The sequence below is a fragment of the Octopus bimaculoides genome, chromosome 27 (genome assembly GCF_046866305.1).
Source record: "Octopus bimaculoides isolate indiv1 chromosome 27, ASM4686630v1, whole genome shotgun sequence".
Taxonomy (NCBI): Eukaryota; Metazoa; Mollusca; class Cephalopoda; order Octopoda; family Octopodidae; genus Octopus; species Octopus bimaculoides.
In genome coordinates this window covers 18,162,590-18,180,428 of record NC_142954.1, presented here as the reverse complement: position 1 = coordinate 18,180,428, position 17,839 = coordinate 18,162,590, and the positions used below count along the sequence as shown (strand labels likewise).

The 17,839-nt window shown below is 40.9% G+C and overlaps 1 protein-coding gene across 2 annotated transcripts in view; it reads right to left on the bottom strand.

Annotated features, from left to right (window-relative positions):
- LOC106883810 (presequence protease, mitochondrial-like) overlaps positions 1-17,839 on the bottom strand; it is a 50,586-nt gene that overhangs the window by 982 nt on the left and 31,765 nt on the right. For both annotated transcript variants that reach the window (XM_089343477.1, XM_089343478.1), the window contains 9 exons: positions 12,336-12,412; positions 10,745-10,910; positions 8,306-8,406; positions 6,638-6,746; positions 5,202-5,314; positions 3,488-3,541; positions 2,899-2,967; positions 1,834-1,948; positions 241-374 (listed from right to left, as the gene is read on the bottom strand). In XM_089343477.1, coding sequence (XP_089199603.1) covers positions 241-374; positions 1,834-1,948; positions 2,899-2,967; positions 3,488-3,541; positions 5,202-5,314; positions 6,638-6,746; positions 8,306-8,406; positions 10,745-10,910; positions 12,336-12,412 — 938 coding nt within the window. The remainder of the gene's footprint in view (positions 1-240; positions 375-1,833; positions 1,949-2,898; positions 2,968-3,487; positions 3,542-5,201; positions 5,315-6,637; positions 6,747-8,305; positions 8,407-10,744; positions 10,911-12,335; positions 12,413-17,839) is intronic.

The following is a 17,839-nucleotide window of genomic DNA, read 5'->3' as shown; positions in this document are numbered from 1 at the left end:
CTCTGCCAGATCAGATTGGAGTCTGGTGCAGCCGTCTGGCTTCACCAGTCCTCAGTCAAATCGTCCAACCCATGCTAGCATGGAAAGCAGATATTAAACGATGATGATGATGATGCTGATGTAAGAAAATATGGTAGCTTTGCATCATTAGTTTTGGTTCAACCAAGTGTGATCTGGAGGTTAAACAGAAGCAACAACAGGTGAAATTACAGGTGGAAAATGTATGAAACATGTACTCACTTGTTAGCGACCTGAACTAAATCTTCTTTGGTGGTTGCGAATATTCGATCTCTTTTTACCTGACGTAATGCATCAGTTATATCATGAAGGAAATACGTGAGTCCTTTGGAACTGGGTGGAACTGGTTTATCAATCTACAAACAGAACAAAAAAGTACATTATTATTACTGCTGAGAATTCATTGCAGATGGGTAGGACAGGTTGTTCAAATGAAAAATGACCGTAGGAGTGGCTGTGTGGTAAGTAGCTTGCTTACCAACCACATGGTTCCAGGTTCAGTCCCACTGCGTGGCACCTTGGGCAAGTGTCTTCTACTATAGCCTTTGGCCAACCAAAGCCTTGTGAGTGGATTTGGTAGACGGAAACTGAAAGAAGCCCGTCGTATATATGTGTGTGTGTGTGTGTGTGTGTGTGTATGTTTGTATGTCTGTGTTTGTCCCCCTAGTATTTCTTGACAACTGATGCTGGTGTGTTTACGTCTCTGTAACTCGACTGAAGGCAGTGCCCCAGCATGGCCACAGTCAAATGACTGAAACAAGTAAAAGAGTAAAAGAGTTATTATTATTATTATTATTATTATTATTATTGTAGACGTCCACACAGTGTACAATATTGTGAGGTTGTTGATTGAAGATATTGTGTCTACTGGGGGTTTGTACTGTTTGTCAAGTCACAAGGACCTCAGACAAACAGTATTTTACCCAATATGCATGCAGTTCCAAGAAATGCTGACTTTTGCAATACATCTAGATTGTAGGGTATTTCTAAGGTTTTCAGATGTTTTTTTCAGATTCAGTGGTATTGAACGCAATGCCCCAATGACAATAGAGATAACCTTTATGTTTGACTCGTGTAGCTGCCACATCTTAGCAATCTCAGGTCTCAGGTTTCCGTTTTTATCAACTTTTTCTCTTTCTTTCATGATGATATGTTGATCTCCTGGTGCTGCCACATCCATTATTAGGCACTCTTGTTTGTCCCTCTTGAAGGTTACTATATCTGGCCTCTGGTGCTCTAACACCTTGTCTGTCTGGAAGTCAAAGTCCCAGAGGTATTTTGCCTTTCCCTTTTCATCCATTACCTTTTCTGGTGTATGTTGCTACCAAGCACACGTAACCTCATATCCATGCTTATGGCATAGTAGCCAGTGGAGGTTTTGGGCTACTTTGTCATGTCTACACTTGTACTCTTTCTGCACAAGACCATGCAACCTCGTGTGGCCCCCTGGCCGTACCAGTTCCAGTCAAGCCATCCGGCCCATGCCAGCAGGGAAAATGGATGATAAATATTGATCATGATGGTGATGATCATACACACACATACACAAGCTCCTTTCAGTTTCTGTCTACCAAATCTACCCACAAAGCTTTGACTGACCCAAAGCTTTAGAAGAAGACACTTGTCCAAGGTGCGAAGCAATAGGACTGAACCCAGAACCATGTAGATGGGAAGCAAACTTCTTAACCACGCACCCATGGCTGTACATTTAACAATATTTCCATCTGTCTCACTCACAGCTGACCTGGGGCTAAACAGCAGCAGCAGCAACAGCAAGAGCAACAACAATTATAACAACCACAAGGCATCACTAACCTGTTGAAAGCAAGATAGTTTGGCTTCATTAACATGTTCATCTGTAAACTGACCACTCACGGCCCACTCTATGGCCCGGTCAAATACGTCCAACGTTTGTAAGGAGTTTGGGTCGCTGAAACAGAAAGGAGAACATTATATTAGGGGTGGGGATTCTCGATAGGCGGGTAGGTGGGTAGGTAGGAAGGAAGGAAGGGAGGAAGGAAGGAAGGAAAATAGGAAGGAAGGAAGGAAGGAAGGAAGGAAGGAAGGGAGGGAGGAAAGAAGGAAGGGAGGGAGGAAGGGGTGAGGAGGAGGAAGGGGAGGAGGGGGGAGAGGAGGAGAAGAGGAGAGAGGAGGAGGAGAAGAGGAGGGAAGAGGAGAGAAAGAGGAGGGGAGAGGTGGGGGACAAATAAGGGAAATTAATTTTGAATGGAAGATAGTGACAGTAGGGAGATGATGGTGGTGATGGTGGGGGTGATGGTACTGTCATAGTAGTGTCATAGTGAAGGCTCGTGGCTTAGTGGTTAGGGCATGCGGCTCACGATCGTAAGGTCGTGAGTTCAATTCCCAGCAGCGCGTTGCGTCCTTGAGCAAGACACTTTACTTCACGTTGCTTCAGTCCACTTAGCTGTCATAAATGAGTAGGACCTGTATTTCAAGGGGTTAGCCTTGTCACGCTCTGTGTCATGCTGAGTCTCCCTGAGAACTATGTTAAGGGTACGTGTGTCTGTGGAGTACTCAGTCACTTGTACGTTAATTTCACAAGCAGGCTGCTCCATTGGATCAAGTGGTACATTCGTCTTCATAATTGATGAAGTGCTAATAATGGGAGGGGGGGGGCGGTTCATAACGGTGGAGTTGGTGGTAGTGGTTATTGGTGGTGGTGGTGGTGGAACTTGTAGTAATGATAAAATGGTAATGATAGTAGTAGTGGTAGCAGTGATGATGATGACAATGATGCTGATGACAGTAATAAAGATGATGATGATGATGGAGGAGGTGGTGATGGTGACAATGGTTATGATGCTAATGTTGATGGCAGTGATGATGATGATGATGATGTTGATTAGAATAAAACCTCACCGATATGAAAAGAAGTTGAAAGTGCTGTCACCGTTTAAGGCGCCGCTTCCATAGGCTCCACCTTTCTCTCTACAAAAGGAATCAAAACAGCAAATGTACATATATATATATATATATATATATATATATATATAGTGAGTTCAAAAACGAAAAACAACAAAAACAACAACAAAAAACAACAACGCGAGGACGTGATACAGATATTGTGTTACTGGACGCTCAGGAAAGGAAAGAAAGAGAATTTGACGTTTCGAGCGGAGCTCTTCGTCGGAAACAAGGGAAAGTCCAAAGAAGGGAAAAACGGAGGAAGAAAAAAATCGCCAACGATATCCACGAGGTTACATTGTGGAATGACCGGAAGGAAAAGGGTGGAGGAAAAGTTCTTTCTAAGACAGGAGAGTGCAAGAGAGGGAGGTAAGTATGTGTGCGTGTGCGCGGGTCCGTGTGTATGTGTGTGTGTGTGTGTGTGTGTTGCTTGTTTATATATATATATATATATATATATATATATATATATATACACACATTTATCTCTTACATGTGCATGTGTGTGTGTACACACACATGCAAAATGAAATATTTTACAAACCTGATTTCTCTGTGTAAAAATTTGGATGAGAGGAGTTTGGCAAGGATGGTTAGTCTATAAATAAAGAAAACAAAAAAATATTGTTGAATACAAACATGATATTAAAAACACATATTTTAATTATATATTTTACAGTTTTTCAGTTCTCTTCAATGGTTTTATAAAAGTCACTTAAACTGAGAACGTGACTTAATCTAAAGAAAGTGTTTTGAGCTTAAGAGAGCTTTTCAAGCTGAATGTGAGATTATCTGAGAAAATGATTTGAGCTGAGAAAGTGATTTGAGCTGAGATAATAATTTCAGATGAGAAAGTGATCTGAGCTGAGAAAGTGTTTTGAATAAAGAAAATGGTTTGAGTTGAGAAAAGGATTTGAGCTGAGAAAGTACTTAAAATGATTTGAGCAAAGAAAGTACTTTGAGTACAGAAAATGATTTGAGCAGAGAAAGTGATTTGAATAAAGTGATTTGAGCTGAGAAAGTACTTTGAGTACAGAAAGTGATTTGAGCTGAGAAAGTACTCAGAGTACAGAAAATGATTTGAGCTGAGAAAGTACTCAGAGTACAGAAAATGATTTGAGCTGAGAAAGTGATTTGAATAAAGAAAATGATTTGAGCTGAGAAAGTACTTTGAATAAAGAAAATGATTTGAGCTGAGAAAGTACTTTGAGTACAGAAAATAATTTGAGCTGAGAAAGTACTCTGAGTACAGAAAATGATTTGAGCTGAGATTCAATAAAGAAAGTGATGGCAAGTGAGATCGAAACTGAACTAAATTTGATGACTGGCACCCATGCTAGTGGAGCGCTAACAGTACCATCCGAGCGGGATCACTGCCAGAGCAGTGGTCTCACTCCCGTGCCAGTGGCACGTAAAAAGCACCATTTGAGCGCGATCGTTTCCAGCTTCGCCTTACTGGCACTTGTGCCGGTGGCATGTGAACAAAACATTGGACTGACTCCTGTGCAGGTGGCACATAAGAAACACCTTTTTGAGCGTGGCCATTGCCAGTACCACTGAACCGGCCCTCATGCCGGTGGCACGTAAAAAGCACCCACTACACTCTCGCAGTGGTTGGCGTTAGGAAGGGCATCCAGCGGTAGAAACTCTGCCAGATCAGATTGGAGCCTGGTGTAGCCATCTGGTTCACCAGTCCTCAGTCAAATCGTCCAACCCATGATAGCATGGAAAGTGGACGTTAAACGATGATGATGATGATGATGATGAAATTGAATTTATTTTTGCTTCATCATGTATTTGTGGACAATAGAATCATTATAGATTTCTAAGATTTCTAAATGATTATAGATTCCTATGGGTTCAATCACTAGTTTAACTGTTTGAAATGAGAAAGCAGCTGACTGAAGTATAGAAGGAAAGAAGAAATGATGGAAGAAAAGAAAAAGAAGGAAAGAAAGGATGGAAAGAAGAGAAAAAGATTGAAGCAGCAGCAGCAGTGACGAATATACACAAGATAGAAAAAAGGGACAAAAGATGAAGAAAGAAAATAAAATGGAAGGAAGGAAGGAAGAAGGAAGGAAGAGAAAGAATACAGAAAGAGAAGGTGACAAAGAATGAAAAGAGAATGGAGGAAAGGAAAGAAGGAAGAAAAGAAAGAGGGAAGTAAGGAAAGAAGAAAGAGAAGTGACAAAGAATGCTGCAGAAGCAGTGGTAGCCGACAACCCCCACCTCATTCATCCCCCTCAACCCCTGCCTACCTTGAACTGTCAGGATGTGTGTATTGAACACTTGGCACCGACATGGAGACGTAATTTACTGTGAACGGCAACTCGACGTGGGTCCGTTTTTCATGCGGTTGGAATTTGGAATCCTGCGCGAAACAAAGAATGAAGATGTTAGGGAGACTAGGGAACCAACACGTAGATACTCAGAGTACTTACCGACCTTATTTGCTTGTGTGTAAGTCACATCCCTAACCCTAACCCTAACCCTAACCCTTTGGCATCCAAATTACTCTCTCAAATGTAATGCTTATTAATTCACATTGTTTTGGATTAACCATGGATTATCTTGAAGGTTCAAGATTCCAACAGTGTGATAGTTTATTATTAGAATGACATTTTAGAGTAGGTGTGAGAGGTCAGATCTGGCTGGTTTGAACATAAAACAAGTAGAATATTTGGGCTGGATATGGCCAGTTTAAATACTAAAGTGTTAAACAGTAGGATCTGATTTGAGGGAGATTTAGCTACCATTTCTAGCAGGCCACACGGTCATGTACAGACTTCCTTGTTTGGTTTATCAAACAGTAGGATTTGCTACTATTTCTAGCAAGCCATAGGGTCATGTACAGGTTTCCTTGTTTAGCATATGAAACGGTACGATTTGACTTGAAGGGGATTTAGCTACTGTTTCTAACAGACCTTAGGTTCATGTACAGGTTTCCTTAATGGAATGATGATGCATCTAAGTGTGATCCATTGCTGGGATTTAAGCAGAATATTCAGACTGTCCAACTCTGATTTAAAAAAAAAAATTTTAAAGTGGAACTTTTAGGATTTATGGGGTGAGGGAGAGGGCTTCTTGAAATTTTTAAAAAATGTTATTTTTTTGCATAATTATATAAATTCCTGAGTGTAGAACAAAAATTTACAAAAATTTTCTGAAAATCCCAAAAAGAGAAAAAAGTTTTGAAGGGTTAAAGCAGAACTCTGCCACTCGACCCCTGTTTTTGTTTTAAAGAAATACAGGAAGGAGAATGCAAATTATCTTAGACTTAACCTCGTTTATTGTGTAATTAATTGCATGTGACATTAAAGTAATAATTAGAATTAATTAAAAAGTGAGGAAAAGTTTTTTAAATTTTTATCAGCATTGAAAATGTTAACACTTAACTATTAATTGATATGGCAATATATGAAGGCTAGGAGATATGGAGATAGGGTGATAAGAGTGGTGGGAGGAAAGGGAAAGTGAAGAGAAGGGGGAATGGAGAGAGGGGGGAGAAACGGGGGAGGAAGTGGTGGGAAGAAAGGGGAAGTAAAGAGAGGGGAGTGAGAGGAACGGAGGAGAGGGGGAGTGAGTGGGGAGAGGGGGTGAGTGGGGGAGAGGAGGAGTGAGTGGGGAGAGGGGGAGAAAGAAAGAGAAGAAAGAGAGGGTAAAAAATAGAGGGGGAAGAGACCAATATACTTACATTGACAAGAACTCTTTCTGTAGAGAATTCCTGCGACAAAGGCTGCAAGAATGTGTCTAGTTTGTGAACGGTGGCTTCCATTGCTTCTTCGGTGGCATTCACAGAAACACTGGAGGTAAGAACAAGAAAATAACCCCAAAATTAAGGATATTAGATACTCAAACATCAAACTATGTAACACCATTTTTATTCTTATTTTTTGTTGTCTTTGGTCAGAAAGGGTCATTTCCTATTTGCTTCTATCTAGAAATCAAAGAAAATCACTATCATTTCCTTTCAAACCTTGCTTTTCTGACCTGGACATCAATATTTTGAAACTGACCTATTTTCCATTACATTTCACACAGATTCAGCGCTGACTTGCTGAAGCAGAAATATTGTTATTACACAGTGTAATCACCCACTAATAACTATATATATATATATATATATATATATATATATATATATATATAGACAGACAGACAGACAGATAGACAGATAGATAGATAGTTAGATAGATAGACAGATAGACAGACAGACAGATATGTAGATAGATAGATAGATAGATATAAGGATTAGATCGTTATTTAAAATACCGATCTTATCATGTAGCCAGCATGGGAATAAAAACCTCAAAGGTAATAATTATTATTAAAATTATAATTTAGGGTATCTAAGAGATACCACCATGCTGGAAATAGCAGTCAAACTTTGACTCTAAAATCACATACATATATATATATATATATGTATATATATATATATATATATATATATATATATATATATATATATATATATATATATACACATACATACATATACATACATACATATATATATATATATACACATACATACATATACATACATACATACATATATATATATATATATATATATATATATATATATATATATATATATATATATGTATATATATATATATATATATATATGGGAGAATATACAAATAATAACAACAGACGAGGACAGGTGGTGTAAATAACAAAAGTATATATTAGTATGACGCTCGGGAATACGGAAAGTCTTTGACGTTTCGAGCTACGCTCTTCAACAGAAAGAATACGGAGACAAGGAGAAAAACACGGAGAAAAAAAATTGAATAGTGTTCAGTCAACGGTCAATCATAATAATGGCCGATCATAACAATGGCTGACCGGAAGTTAGAAATTCTTATTTCAGGAGAGCTAAGAAAGGGGGAGATAACAAACGGTATATATATATAAGTTCAAAAAGACAACAAAGTGAGGACGTGATACGGATAGTGTTATTGGACGCTCCGGGAAAGGAAAGAGAGAGTATAAACCACCATAAAAATTACGATAAAGATACACACGACCAATGCAATGAATATATGAGAAATAGGTTTACCTTTGCTTTGAATACATCAGTAAGTAATGCATATTTCAATATCAATTGATTTCACACTTTGCATGACAAACATGCTTTGCAATCTTCAGATGAAAACCGCATTTAACATCTATTTCTAAAATATTTACTACGTTAGCTCGAGAAAGAGAGGGGGAGAGAATAAGAGAAGGAGAGAAGAGATAAAGAAAGGGAGCGCGAGAAACCTGTAATTAGCAGATGGATTCTAAAGACATGAAATGAAAAAGATGTCATTTCAATAGATTCAGATGAAAAAAAAAAAAAAATAATTACCGAACATTTTTGAAGTTTAAGACATGGCCAGCTATTTGCTCCAGCTTAGCCACAATTTCATCAACATTGTCAAGCTCAGCCAGCGTCTTCATCATGTTCACCTGTATTAAAGTACAGCAAAGGAGTACCATTAGTAGAAAAAGAAAAAAAAGAAAATGAGAAGCAAATGAGAGAAATTAAAGAAAGAAAAACCTAGAAAAAACATTACGCTAATAATGAACACACACACTGGTTCTATTTCACTTCCTTTATTATTAGTAATCAATTATTTAATCATTTAACCAATTAACAAATCACTTGTTTGATTAATTATTCAGTCAATCAATCAGCTAGATTAGTCCTTTCTTTGCCATTCATATTTAATCGCATTTGTGGTGGCATTATGGTGATGGTGGGAAAGGCTTCTGGCTACAGAATATCAGCCTCTACAAAATTCGTTCCCAACCCAAGGGGACATTAAAACAACAACGACAATGATGAGTCCAGGCACAGAACAAATACTATAAAGCAACCTACCTGCCGTCCTAAGAACTTGACCAGGGCTTGAGTGACATAACTAAAAATCAGGAATTTTTAGTCCTTAACCCTTTAGTATACAGACTACTCCATCGAATATAATTCTTATTTATTCCCATTGTTTTTAATTAATCATGTATTATCTTGTACCTTTGAGACTTCGATGAGGTGATTGTATACTTTTATAATGACAATGTAGGGTAGGTGTGAGAGGCTGGATCTGGTCAGTTGAACATAAAACTGGTAGAATATTTTGGCTGGATCTGGTTGGTGTAAATGCTAAAGAGATAAGTTCATTCAATGCTGTCTTCAGCTTTGTTTTGGTAACTAATGTGACGCCAACGGTACCAAACTGAAAGAAGCCTGTCGTATATATGAACGTATCTGTGCATCTGTGTTTGTCCCCCAACCAATGCGTGACAACTGGTGTTGGTGTGTTTATGTCCCCATAACCTAGTGGTTTGGCAAGACAGACTGACATAATAAGTACCAGGCTTAACTAAAAAAATAAGTACCAGCATCGATGAATTCAACTGAAAAATAAATTCCTGAAGGCGGTGCCCCAGCATGGCCACATTCTAATGATTGAAACAAGTTAAAGATAAAAGATAATCTGCCAGTTATGGTGACGAGGGTTCCAGCTGAATCAATCAGTGGAACAACCCGCTTGTGAAGTTAATGTGCAAGTGGCTGAGCCCTCCACAGATACCTGTACCCTTAACATGGTTCTCAGGGAGGTTTATTATGACACAGAGTGTGACAAGGCTGGCCCTTTGAATTACAGGTAGCACTCGTTTTTGCCAGGAGCAAACTTGAGGGCAGGAGCAAACTTGAGGGCAGGAGCAAACTTGAAATAAAAAAAATTTGACACTGTTGGTTACAACGAGGGTTCCAGTTGATCCGATCAACAGAACAGCCTGCTCATGAAATTAATGTGCAAGTGGTTGAGTACTCCACAGACATGTGTACCCTTAACGTGGTTCTCAAGGAGAATTATTATGACACAAAACGTCACAAGACTGGCCCTTTGAAATACAGGTACTGCTCACTCTTGCCAGCTAAGTGAACTGGAGCAATATGAAATAAAGTGTCTTGCTCAAGGACACAGTGCATGGCCGGGAATTGAACTCCTGGCATTATGATCATAAGCCAATTACCCTAACCACCGAGCTACATACCTTCACTAGTGACTATATAAGACAATTCTTGAACGACAGGCTCTGGCACACGTGGGGCAAATATTCTTCCTGCCTGTGCTGAGTAGTTTTAAAGTAAGGATCAGTCCATGCAGTTCAATCTTGCCCCTTAGATTTGGAGGTCAAACCATTGTGGGTCAACGGGCTAAGACAGCTGCATTGACCAACAAGCTGCAGGTTTTACATTGGAGTGACGACCTAGGTGAGTTGCTTAAAGAGGCTGCAGAGCTCCATCCACCCTGGTGTTGTTGGAAGGGCATCAAAAGGGGACGCCAGACATCATGAGGGGGCTCAACTCCCTGATTTACTATCAAGGGTGATTCTGCCAGCCTTTTCCCTTCCCAAGGCACTCACAAAGCATTGAGGATTTGTGCTCATTGTTTCTTCCATTATGTGCTAATTAACCTTTAGCTGGGACCTTAACAGGTGCTACTACACCTGGTCAGAATAGACTTAGGAGCTAATTAACCTTTAGCTAGGACCCTAACAAGTGCTACTACACCTGATCAGAGCAGACTTAGGAGCTAATTAACCTTTAGCTGGGACCCTAACAGGTGCTACTACACCTGGTCAGAGTAGACTTAGGAACAATAGTGGCTTAGGGGTGATTCCACACTCACTCTTCAAAACCAAGGCCCCACAAACAGATGCAGTCAAAAGTCACACACAGGACTAACAACTAACTTAGCTAAGCATGTAAAACAGATATGTGGACTGAGTGACTTACCTGAGTTACTCCTGAGAAAAGTTCCTTCCATTGGGCCGAAGGAGAAAGAGTTGAGGATGCCTGGCCCATGGCATACATGTGACCACTGTTAGGGAGACTGGAAGCCATGTCAGAGGCAATCATTCGAATCAGTGTCTTGAGTCGATCATTATCAGAGAAATTTGGTCTGGAGGAAGATAGAGAATGAGAAACTATTTGAGACTGTTCCTGGTTCTATGAAAGATATTTCCTGTTTTTAAAATCATCTAAATTTAAACCTTCCATTGAAATTTTATGTTAATTGATGTTCCAAACGTCATTTGAGGGGAGGGGACTCATCAATTACATCAACCCCAGTGTTTCACTGGTACTTAATTTATCGACCCTGAAAGGATGAAAGGCAGAGTCGACCTTGGCAGAATTTGAACTCAAAACGTAAAGACTGACAAACTGCCGGTAAGCATTTTGCTTGATGTGCTAATGATTCTGCCAGCTTGCTACCTCATAATAATAATAATAATGATAATAATAATAATCCTCTCTACTAAAGGCACAAGGCCGGAAATTTGAGGGGAGGGGACTCATCAATTACATCAACCCCAGTGTTTCACTGGTACTTAATTTATTGACCCTGAAAGGATGAAAGGCAGAGTCGACCTCAGCAGAATTTGAACTCAGAACACGAAGACTGACAAACTGCCGCTAAGCATTTTGTTCGGTGTGCTAATGATTCTGCCAGCTCACCATCTTAAGCACCAGATTAATAATGACAGATATTTTACTAAATTCTTCACTACTTTCAAAATTAATTGCCACAACGGCAGTGTATTTCAACAGAACCTGTTCATTTATTAACTTGCCCAAAACAACTTCCTGGTTCTGTGACAAAAACTTTCCATTTTGAAGTGATCCAGATTAAAACTTGCCATCAAAATTTCATGTTAATTTATGTTCCAAACACTAAACGAAAAGTAACAACAATATATTACTCAATTCTTCGTTATTTTTTAAAATTAATTGAAACAAAGGTATTGTATTTCTACAGAAATATGGTAACAAAAGGGTTAAACCTTTTGTTACCAAGTTGCCCAAGGAAACCTTCTGGTTTTATGACACAAAATTCTCTGTTTTAAAATTATCTAAATTAAAACCTTTGATCAAAATTTCATGTTAATTCATGTTCCAAACACTAAATGAATAGTGACACAGTTATTTTACAAAATTCTTCATTATTTTCAAACTTAAACAAAGGCAGTGTATTTCTACAGAAATATGGTAATAAAAAAAGCTAACCCTTTTGATACCAGCCCACCTGAGAGTGACCCTGGCTTTGTGATAAAAAAAAAAACTTCCCATTTCAAAGTGATCGAGATTAAAACCTATCAGTTTCATGTTAATAAATGTTCAAATTTATGTTCCAAACACCAGATTAATAATGACAAAGACAATTTACTAAATCCATCATTATTTTCAAAATTAATCAAAACAAATTCAGTGTATTTCTACAGAAATATGGTAACAAAAAGGCTTAATTCTTTTAATATCAGTCTGTCCAAGACAGCCTCTAGTCTTATGATGCCAATATGTTGTTCTAAGGGTTTCATACACTTACCTGGAAATAACATTCTGCCAGAGATCTAACATTTTGTCAAAATTTCTTTCAAGGCTGTGAGAACTCAATCTTATACACTAAAAGAAAAAGGGCAAAAAAGAGAAAAGGTTGAAGGATTATTTCTTTATATCAAGTATAGTTGTGTGTTTGCAAAGTCTGCTCCCTAAACATGTGGTTCCAAGTTCAGTCCCACTGCATGGCACCTTGGGGCAATTAGCTTCTAATATAGCCCAGGACAACCAAAGCTTCGTAAGTGGATTTGGTAGGCCCCAACTGAAAGAAGTTTGCCATATATATATAGATGCAGGAGTGGTTGTGTGGTAAGTAGCTTGCTTACCAACCACATGGTCTCGGGTTCACTCCCACTGCGTGGCACCTTGGGCAAGTGTCTTCTACTATAGCCTCGGGCTGACCCATAGCCTTGTGAGTCGATTTGGTAGACAGAAACTGGAAGAAGCCCATCGTATATGTGTATATATATATATGTGTGTGAGCGTATGTATATGTTTGTGTGTCTGCTTGACAACCGATGCTGGTGTGTTTGCGTCCCCATAACTTAGCGGTTTGGCAAAAGAGACCGACAGAATAAGTACTAGGCTTACAAAGAATAAGCTCTGGGGTTGATTTGCTCGACTAAAGGCAGTGCTCCAGCATGGCCATAGTCAAATGACAAAAACAAGTAAAAGAGTATATATATATAAATAAAGATATAGTTGAAATTTACAGAAAAACAAAAGATAAAGACAGGTGTATAAACAACAAACATGTGTATTAATTTAACGCTCAAGAAGGTGAGAAAGTCTTTTACATTTCGAGCCTACGCTCTTCAACAGAAAAGAACACAACAAAATAAACAAAGAGAGAATAAGAAGACTTTTGGAGCTAGCAGTCAATCATATATATATAGATGATGATGATGATGATCTTTTCTCCCGCCATGCCTCTGTCTACCCCTCCATCCTCTCTCTCTCTCTTTCGTAGTTTTTCCTTAAGGTCTTCAGGTTCTGGCTATATATAAATGAGAAACCCATTCTAAATTATCTCGCTGACATACTACGACGAAATCTCAAGATGCAGATAAGATAGAGATTTTTTATTTATTTACGGCCTCAAACATCTCATAAATACCTTCGCGCTTTAGTTGCCCCCTATTATTTATCTTGTTTCTCTCCATGAAATTCAATTGAATTCAGTTGTTGTCTTAAATTCATGCTTATTCATTTTCTAAGCTTCCTAAATTCATGCTACGTTATATTCTAATCACCCAGAATTCATTGCTCTTTTAAAAATTACGATTTATGCATTGTTGTCTCTCAAATATTTAAAATCTACAATTAAGAGCCCTATCTACTCGCTGGCGGTAACCCGCCCTCCCACCCCCTCCACCGGAAGTTCATTCCTCTGTCATCCCACCCCCTCCACCGGAAGTTCATTCCTCTGTCATCCCACCCCCTCCACCGGAAGTTCATTTCTCTGTCATCCCACCCCCTCCACCGGAAGTTCATTCCTCTGTCATCCCACCCCCTCCACCGGAAGTTCATTCCTCTACCATCCTGTCAACCTCGGCTGTCTCCCGGAACCCATCTAGTGGCCTTGGCCATCCTCTCCCCTACCTTTGGGTAGCGCATTAAGGTTGAGAAATGTTTGCAGGTTGTAGGTACTGTTTTGCTTATGAATTCTTCCAATTGCAAGTTTTCTTTTCAGGTACACGACACTGCTTTTCCCCTTCCCAGGCTACAGGCCCACACCCCCAACACCCATACTGTTAGGATTGGCACTCTCAACGTCGGCACGCTGAAAGGTAGATCTGGTGAAATTGTTGAGATGCTTGAACGGAGATGCGTAGATATGTGCTGCATCCAGGAAGTAAGATGGAGAGGAGGTTCTGCAAGGTTCCTCACAGGCAAAGAACACAGGTACAAGATTTTCTGGGCAGGGAACACTGACGGGGTCGGGGGCGTAGGAATACTTCTAGCGGAGAAATGGGTGGATAAGGTAATCGAGGTCGTTAGAGTAAGTGACAGAGTACTTAAGATCAGACTAGTGCTTCATCATAGATTAGCTACTGTCATCTCAGCCTATGCACCTCAACCTGGGCTACCAGATGGTCTGAAAGACCAATTCTATGACACCCTCTTGCAAACTACCTCGTCGACGAGTGACAGGGACCTTCTCTTTGTGGCTGGAGACTTCAACGGTCATGTCGGACGTCGTGCTGGGGGCTTCCATGGCATACATGGAGGCTATGGCTTCGGTTCCCGCAACGAGGAGGGAACCAGACTGCTGGAGTTCTGTGATGCAACCAATCTTATGGTCTGCAATACCAACTTCAGGAAACCTGCCAGTCACCTAGTCACCTACCGCTCCGGCAGACACTCTAGCCAAATCGACTACATCCTCGCCAGAAATAGGGAAAGAGGGCGGCTTATAAATGCCAAAACCTACCCTGGCGAAGAATGTACCCCACAACATAGATTAGTAGTTAGCGACTTTGGGATCAAGGCAAAATGGGTGCCCAGAATTAGACAGGCTTGGAGAAGAAGGGTGTGGAAGCTTAAAGACCCTGCAAACGGACAGAGACTTAGAGACAAGTTACTTGAAGCATTTAACGAAATAGAAGGGGATATAGCATCATACAACGTGGAAGACAATTGGAGATTTCTGCGGGACAACCTGTTGAAAGCCACCGACCAGATTTGTGGGTGGTGTAAGGTCCCCTCCCAACCCAGAGTAACGTGGTGGTGGAACAAGGAGGTAGACAGGGCTATTAGACAAAAGAAACAGGCTTGGAAGGACTGGAAGAACGGTGGTAGCAGGGAATTGTACCAATGTGCCAGAAGGGAGGCTAGGCGACAGGTTTATTTAGCCAGAGGGGAAGCAGATAAGGAAAGATTTGCCAATGTTCTGCGCCGTGAGGACCAAAGACTCGAGGTATTTCGTGTTGCAAGACAGTGTAGGAGAGAGAATAGTGATGTAGGAGAGAAATGTGTTCGCATGGATGATGGTACGCTTGCATTAAATGAGGATGCAAAGAAAGAGGTCTGGAGATGCCACTACGATAGATTGCTTAATAAAGAGAATGAATGGGAGAAAGAGAGCCTGCCTTATGTCGACCCAATAGAGGGACCAGCTATCCGAGTTGATAGTACCAGGGTAGATAAAGCAATTAAGAGTATGAAGACCGGGAAAGCCCCCGGCCCATCAGGAATCACTGCAGAGATGCTCAAAATATCTGGCAGTGTTGGCTATAGCCTAGTCACCCGTATTACGAACCAGGTGATACACGAAGGAGTCATACCCTATGACTGGTGTAGCAGCATCATAGTCAACTGCTACAAAGGTAAAGGGGACGCTTTAGATACAAATAATTACAGAGGCATCAAGCTGTTAGATCAGGTTATGAAAGTTACAGAGAGGGTCATAGCCCAACTAATTAGGGAGCGAATCAATTTAGATGAGATGCAGTTTGGGTTCGTGCCAGGTAAAAGCACTACTGATGCCTTATTTCTAGTGAGACAGTTGCAGGAGAAATACCTAGCTAAGGATAAACCTCTGTACCTGGCTTTCGTTGACATGGAGAAAGCCTTTGACAGGGTCCCCCGATCCCTTATCTGGTGGTCAATGAGGAAACTTGGGATAGAAGAATGGTTAGTGAGAGCTGTGCGAGCCATGTACAGAGATGCTGCCAGTAAGGTGAGGGTTGGAAATGAGTACAGCAATGAATTCCGGGTAGAGGTAGGGGTCCACCAAGGTTCCGTCCTCAGCCCCCTATTATTTACCATAGTCCTCCAGGCAATCACAGAGGAGTTCAAGACAGGTTGCCCCTGGGAGCTCCTCTATGCTGATGACCTTGCCCTAATTGCGGAGTCACTATCAGAACTAGAGGAGAAGTTTCAGGTGTGGAAGCAAGGTCTAGAATTGAAGGGCCTTAGAGTCAACCTAGCTAAAACCAAAATCCTAATAAGTAGGAAGGTAGATAAAACACAAACCCCTTCAGGTAGATGGCCCTGCTCAGTATGTAGAAAAGGAGTAGGTAGTAACTCTATAAGATGTACCCGGTGCAAGCTATGGACACATAAGAGGTGCAGCAACATCAAAGGCAGGTTAACTAGCAAGTTAGTTTTTGTTTGTGGCAGATGTTCAGGTGCAATAAAGACTGCAAACAAACAGGAAACAACTTCTATCTCATTCCAGGGTGAAAAACTAGAGGTAGTTGATAGCTTCCGCTATCTGGGCGACCAAGTTAGTAGTGGGGGTGGGTGCGCTGAAAGTGTAGCTGCTAGAATAAGAATAGCCTGGGCAAAGTTTAGAGAGCTCTTACCCCTGCTGGCGACAAAGGGACTCTCACTCAGAGTAAAAGGCAGACTGTATGACGCATGCGTACGAACAACCATGCTACATGGCAGTGAAACATGGGCTGTAAATGCTGAGGACATACGTAAGCTCGCAAGGAATGAAGCCAGTATGCTCCGTTGGATGTGTAATGTCAATGTGAATACCCGTCAGAGTGTAAGTATCTTGAGAGAAAAGCTGAACATTAGAAGCATCAGTTGTGGCGTGCAAGAGAGACGATTGCGCTGGTATGGACATGTGGTGAGAATGGAGGAGGATAGCTGCGTGAAAAAGTGCCACACCCTAACAGTTGAGGGAACCCGTGGAAGAGGTAGGCCCAGGAAGACCTGGGCTGAGGTGGTGAGGCAAGACCTTCGTACATTGGGCCTCACCGAGGCGATGACTACGGACCGAGACCTTTGGAAATGGGCTGTGCGTGAGAAGACCCGGCAAGCCAAGTAAGATCGTTGCCAGTGCCCCTGGACTGGTTCTTGTGCGGGTGGCACATGAGATGCACCATTTTGAGCGTGGCCGTTGCCAGTACCGCCTGACTGGCTCCTGTAGGATTTTCGAGCGAGATCGTTGCCAGTGCCCCTGGACTGGCTTGGGCGGGTGGCACATAAAAGACACCATTTCGAGCGTGGCCGTTTTCGTGCGGGTGACACGTAAAAGCACCCACTACACTCTCTGAGTGGTTGGCGTTAGGAAGGGCATCCAGCTGTAGAAACTCTGCCAAATCGGACCGGAGCCTGGTGTTGCCATCCGGTTTCACCAGTCCTCAGTCAAATCGTCCAACCCATGCTAGCATGGAAAGCGGACGTTAAACGATGATGATGATGATGATGATGATATATATATATATATATATATATATATATATATATACTGTAATCCCTTAACTATCACAGGTGTTACGTTCCAAAACCCCCTGCGATAGGTGAAAATCCGTGAAGTAGAAACAGTACTGTATATTTTTTTTACTATTTTTATAATTTGTATACATTTATTTTATCATAAATGCAAAACAATACGATGGAGGAATTGACGTAAGCGTAATGGAGCACCGCCTTTAGTCGAGCAAATCGACCCCAGGACTTATTCTTTGGAAGCCTAGTACTTATTCTATCGATCTCTTTTGCTGAACCGCTAAGTTACGGGGACATAAACACACC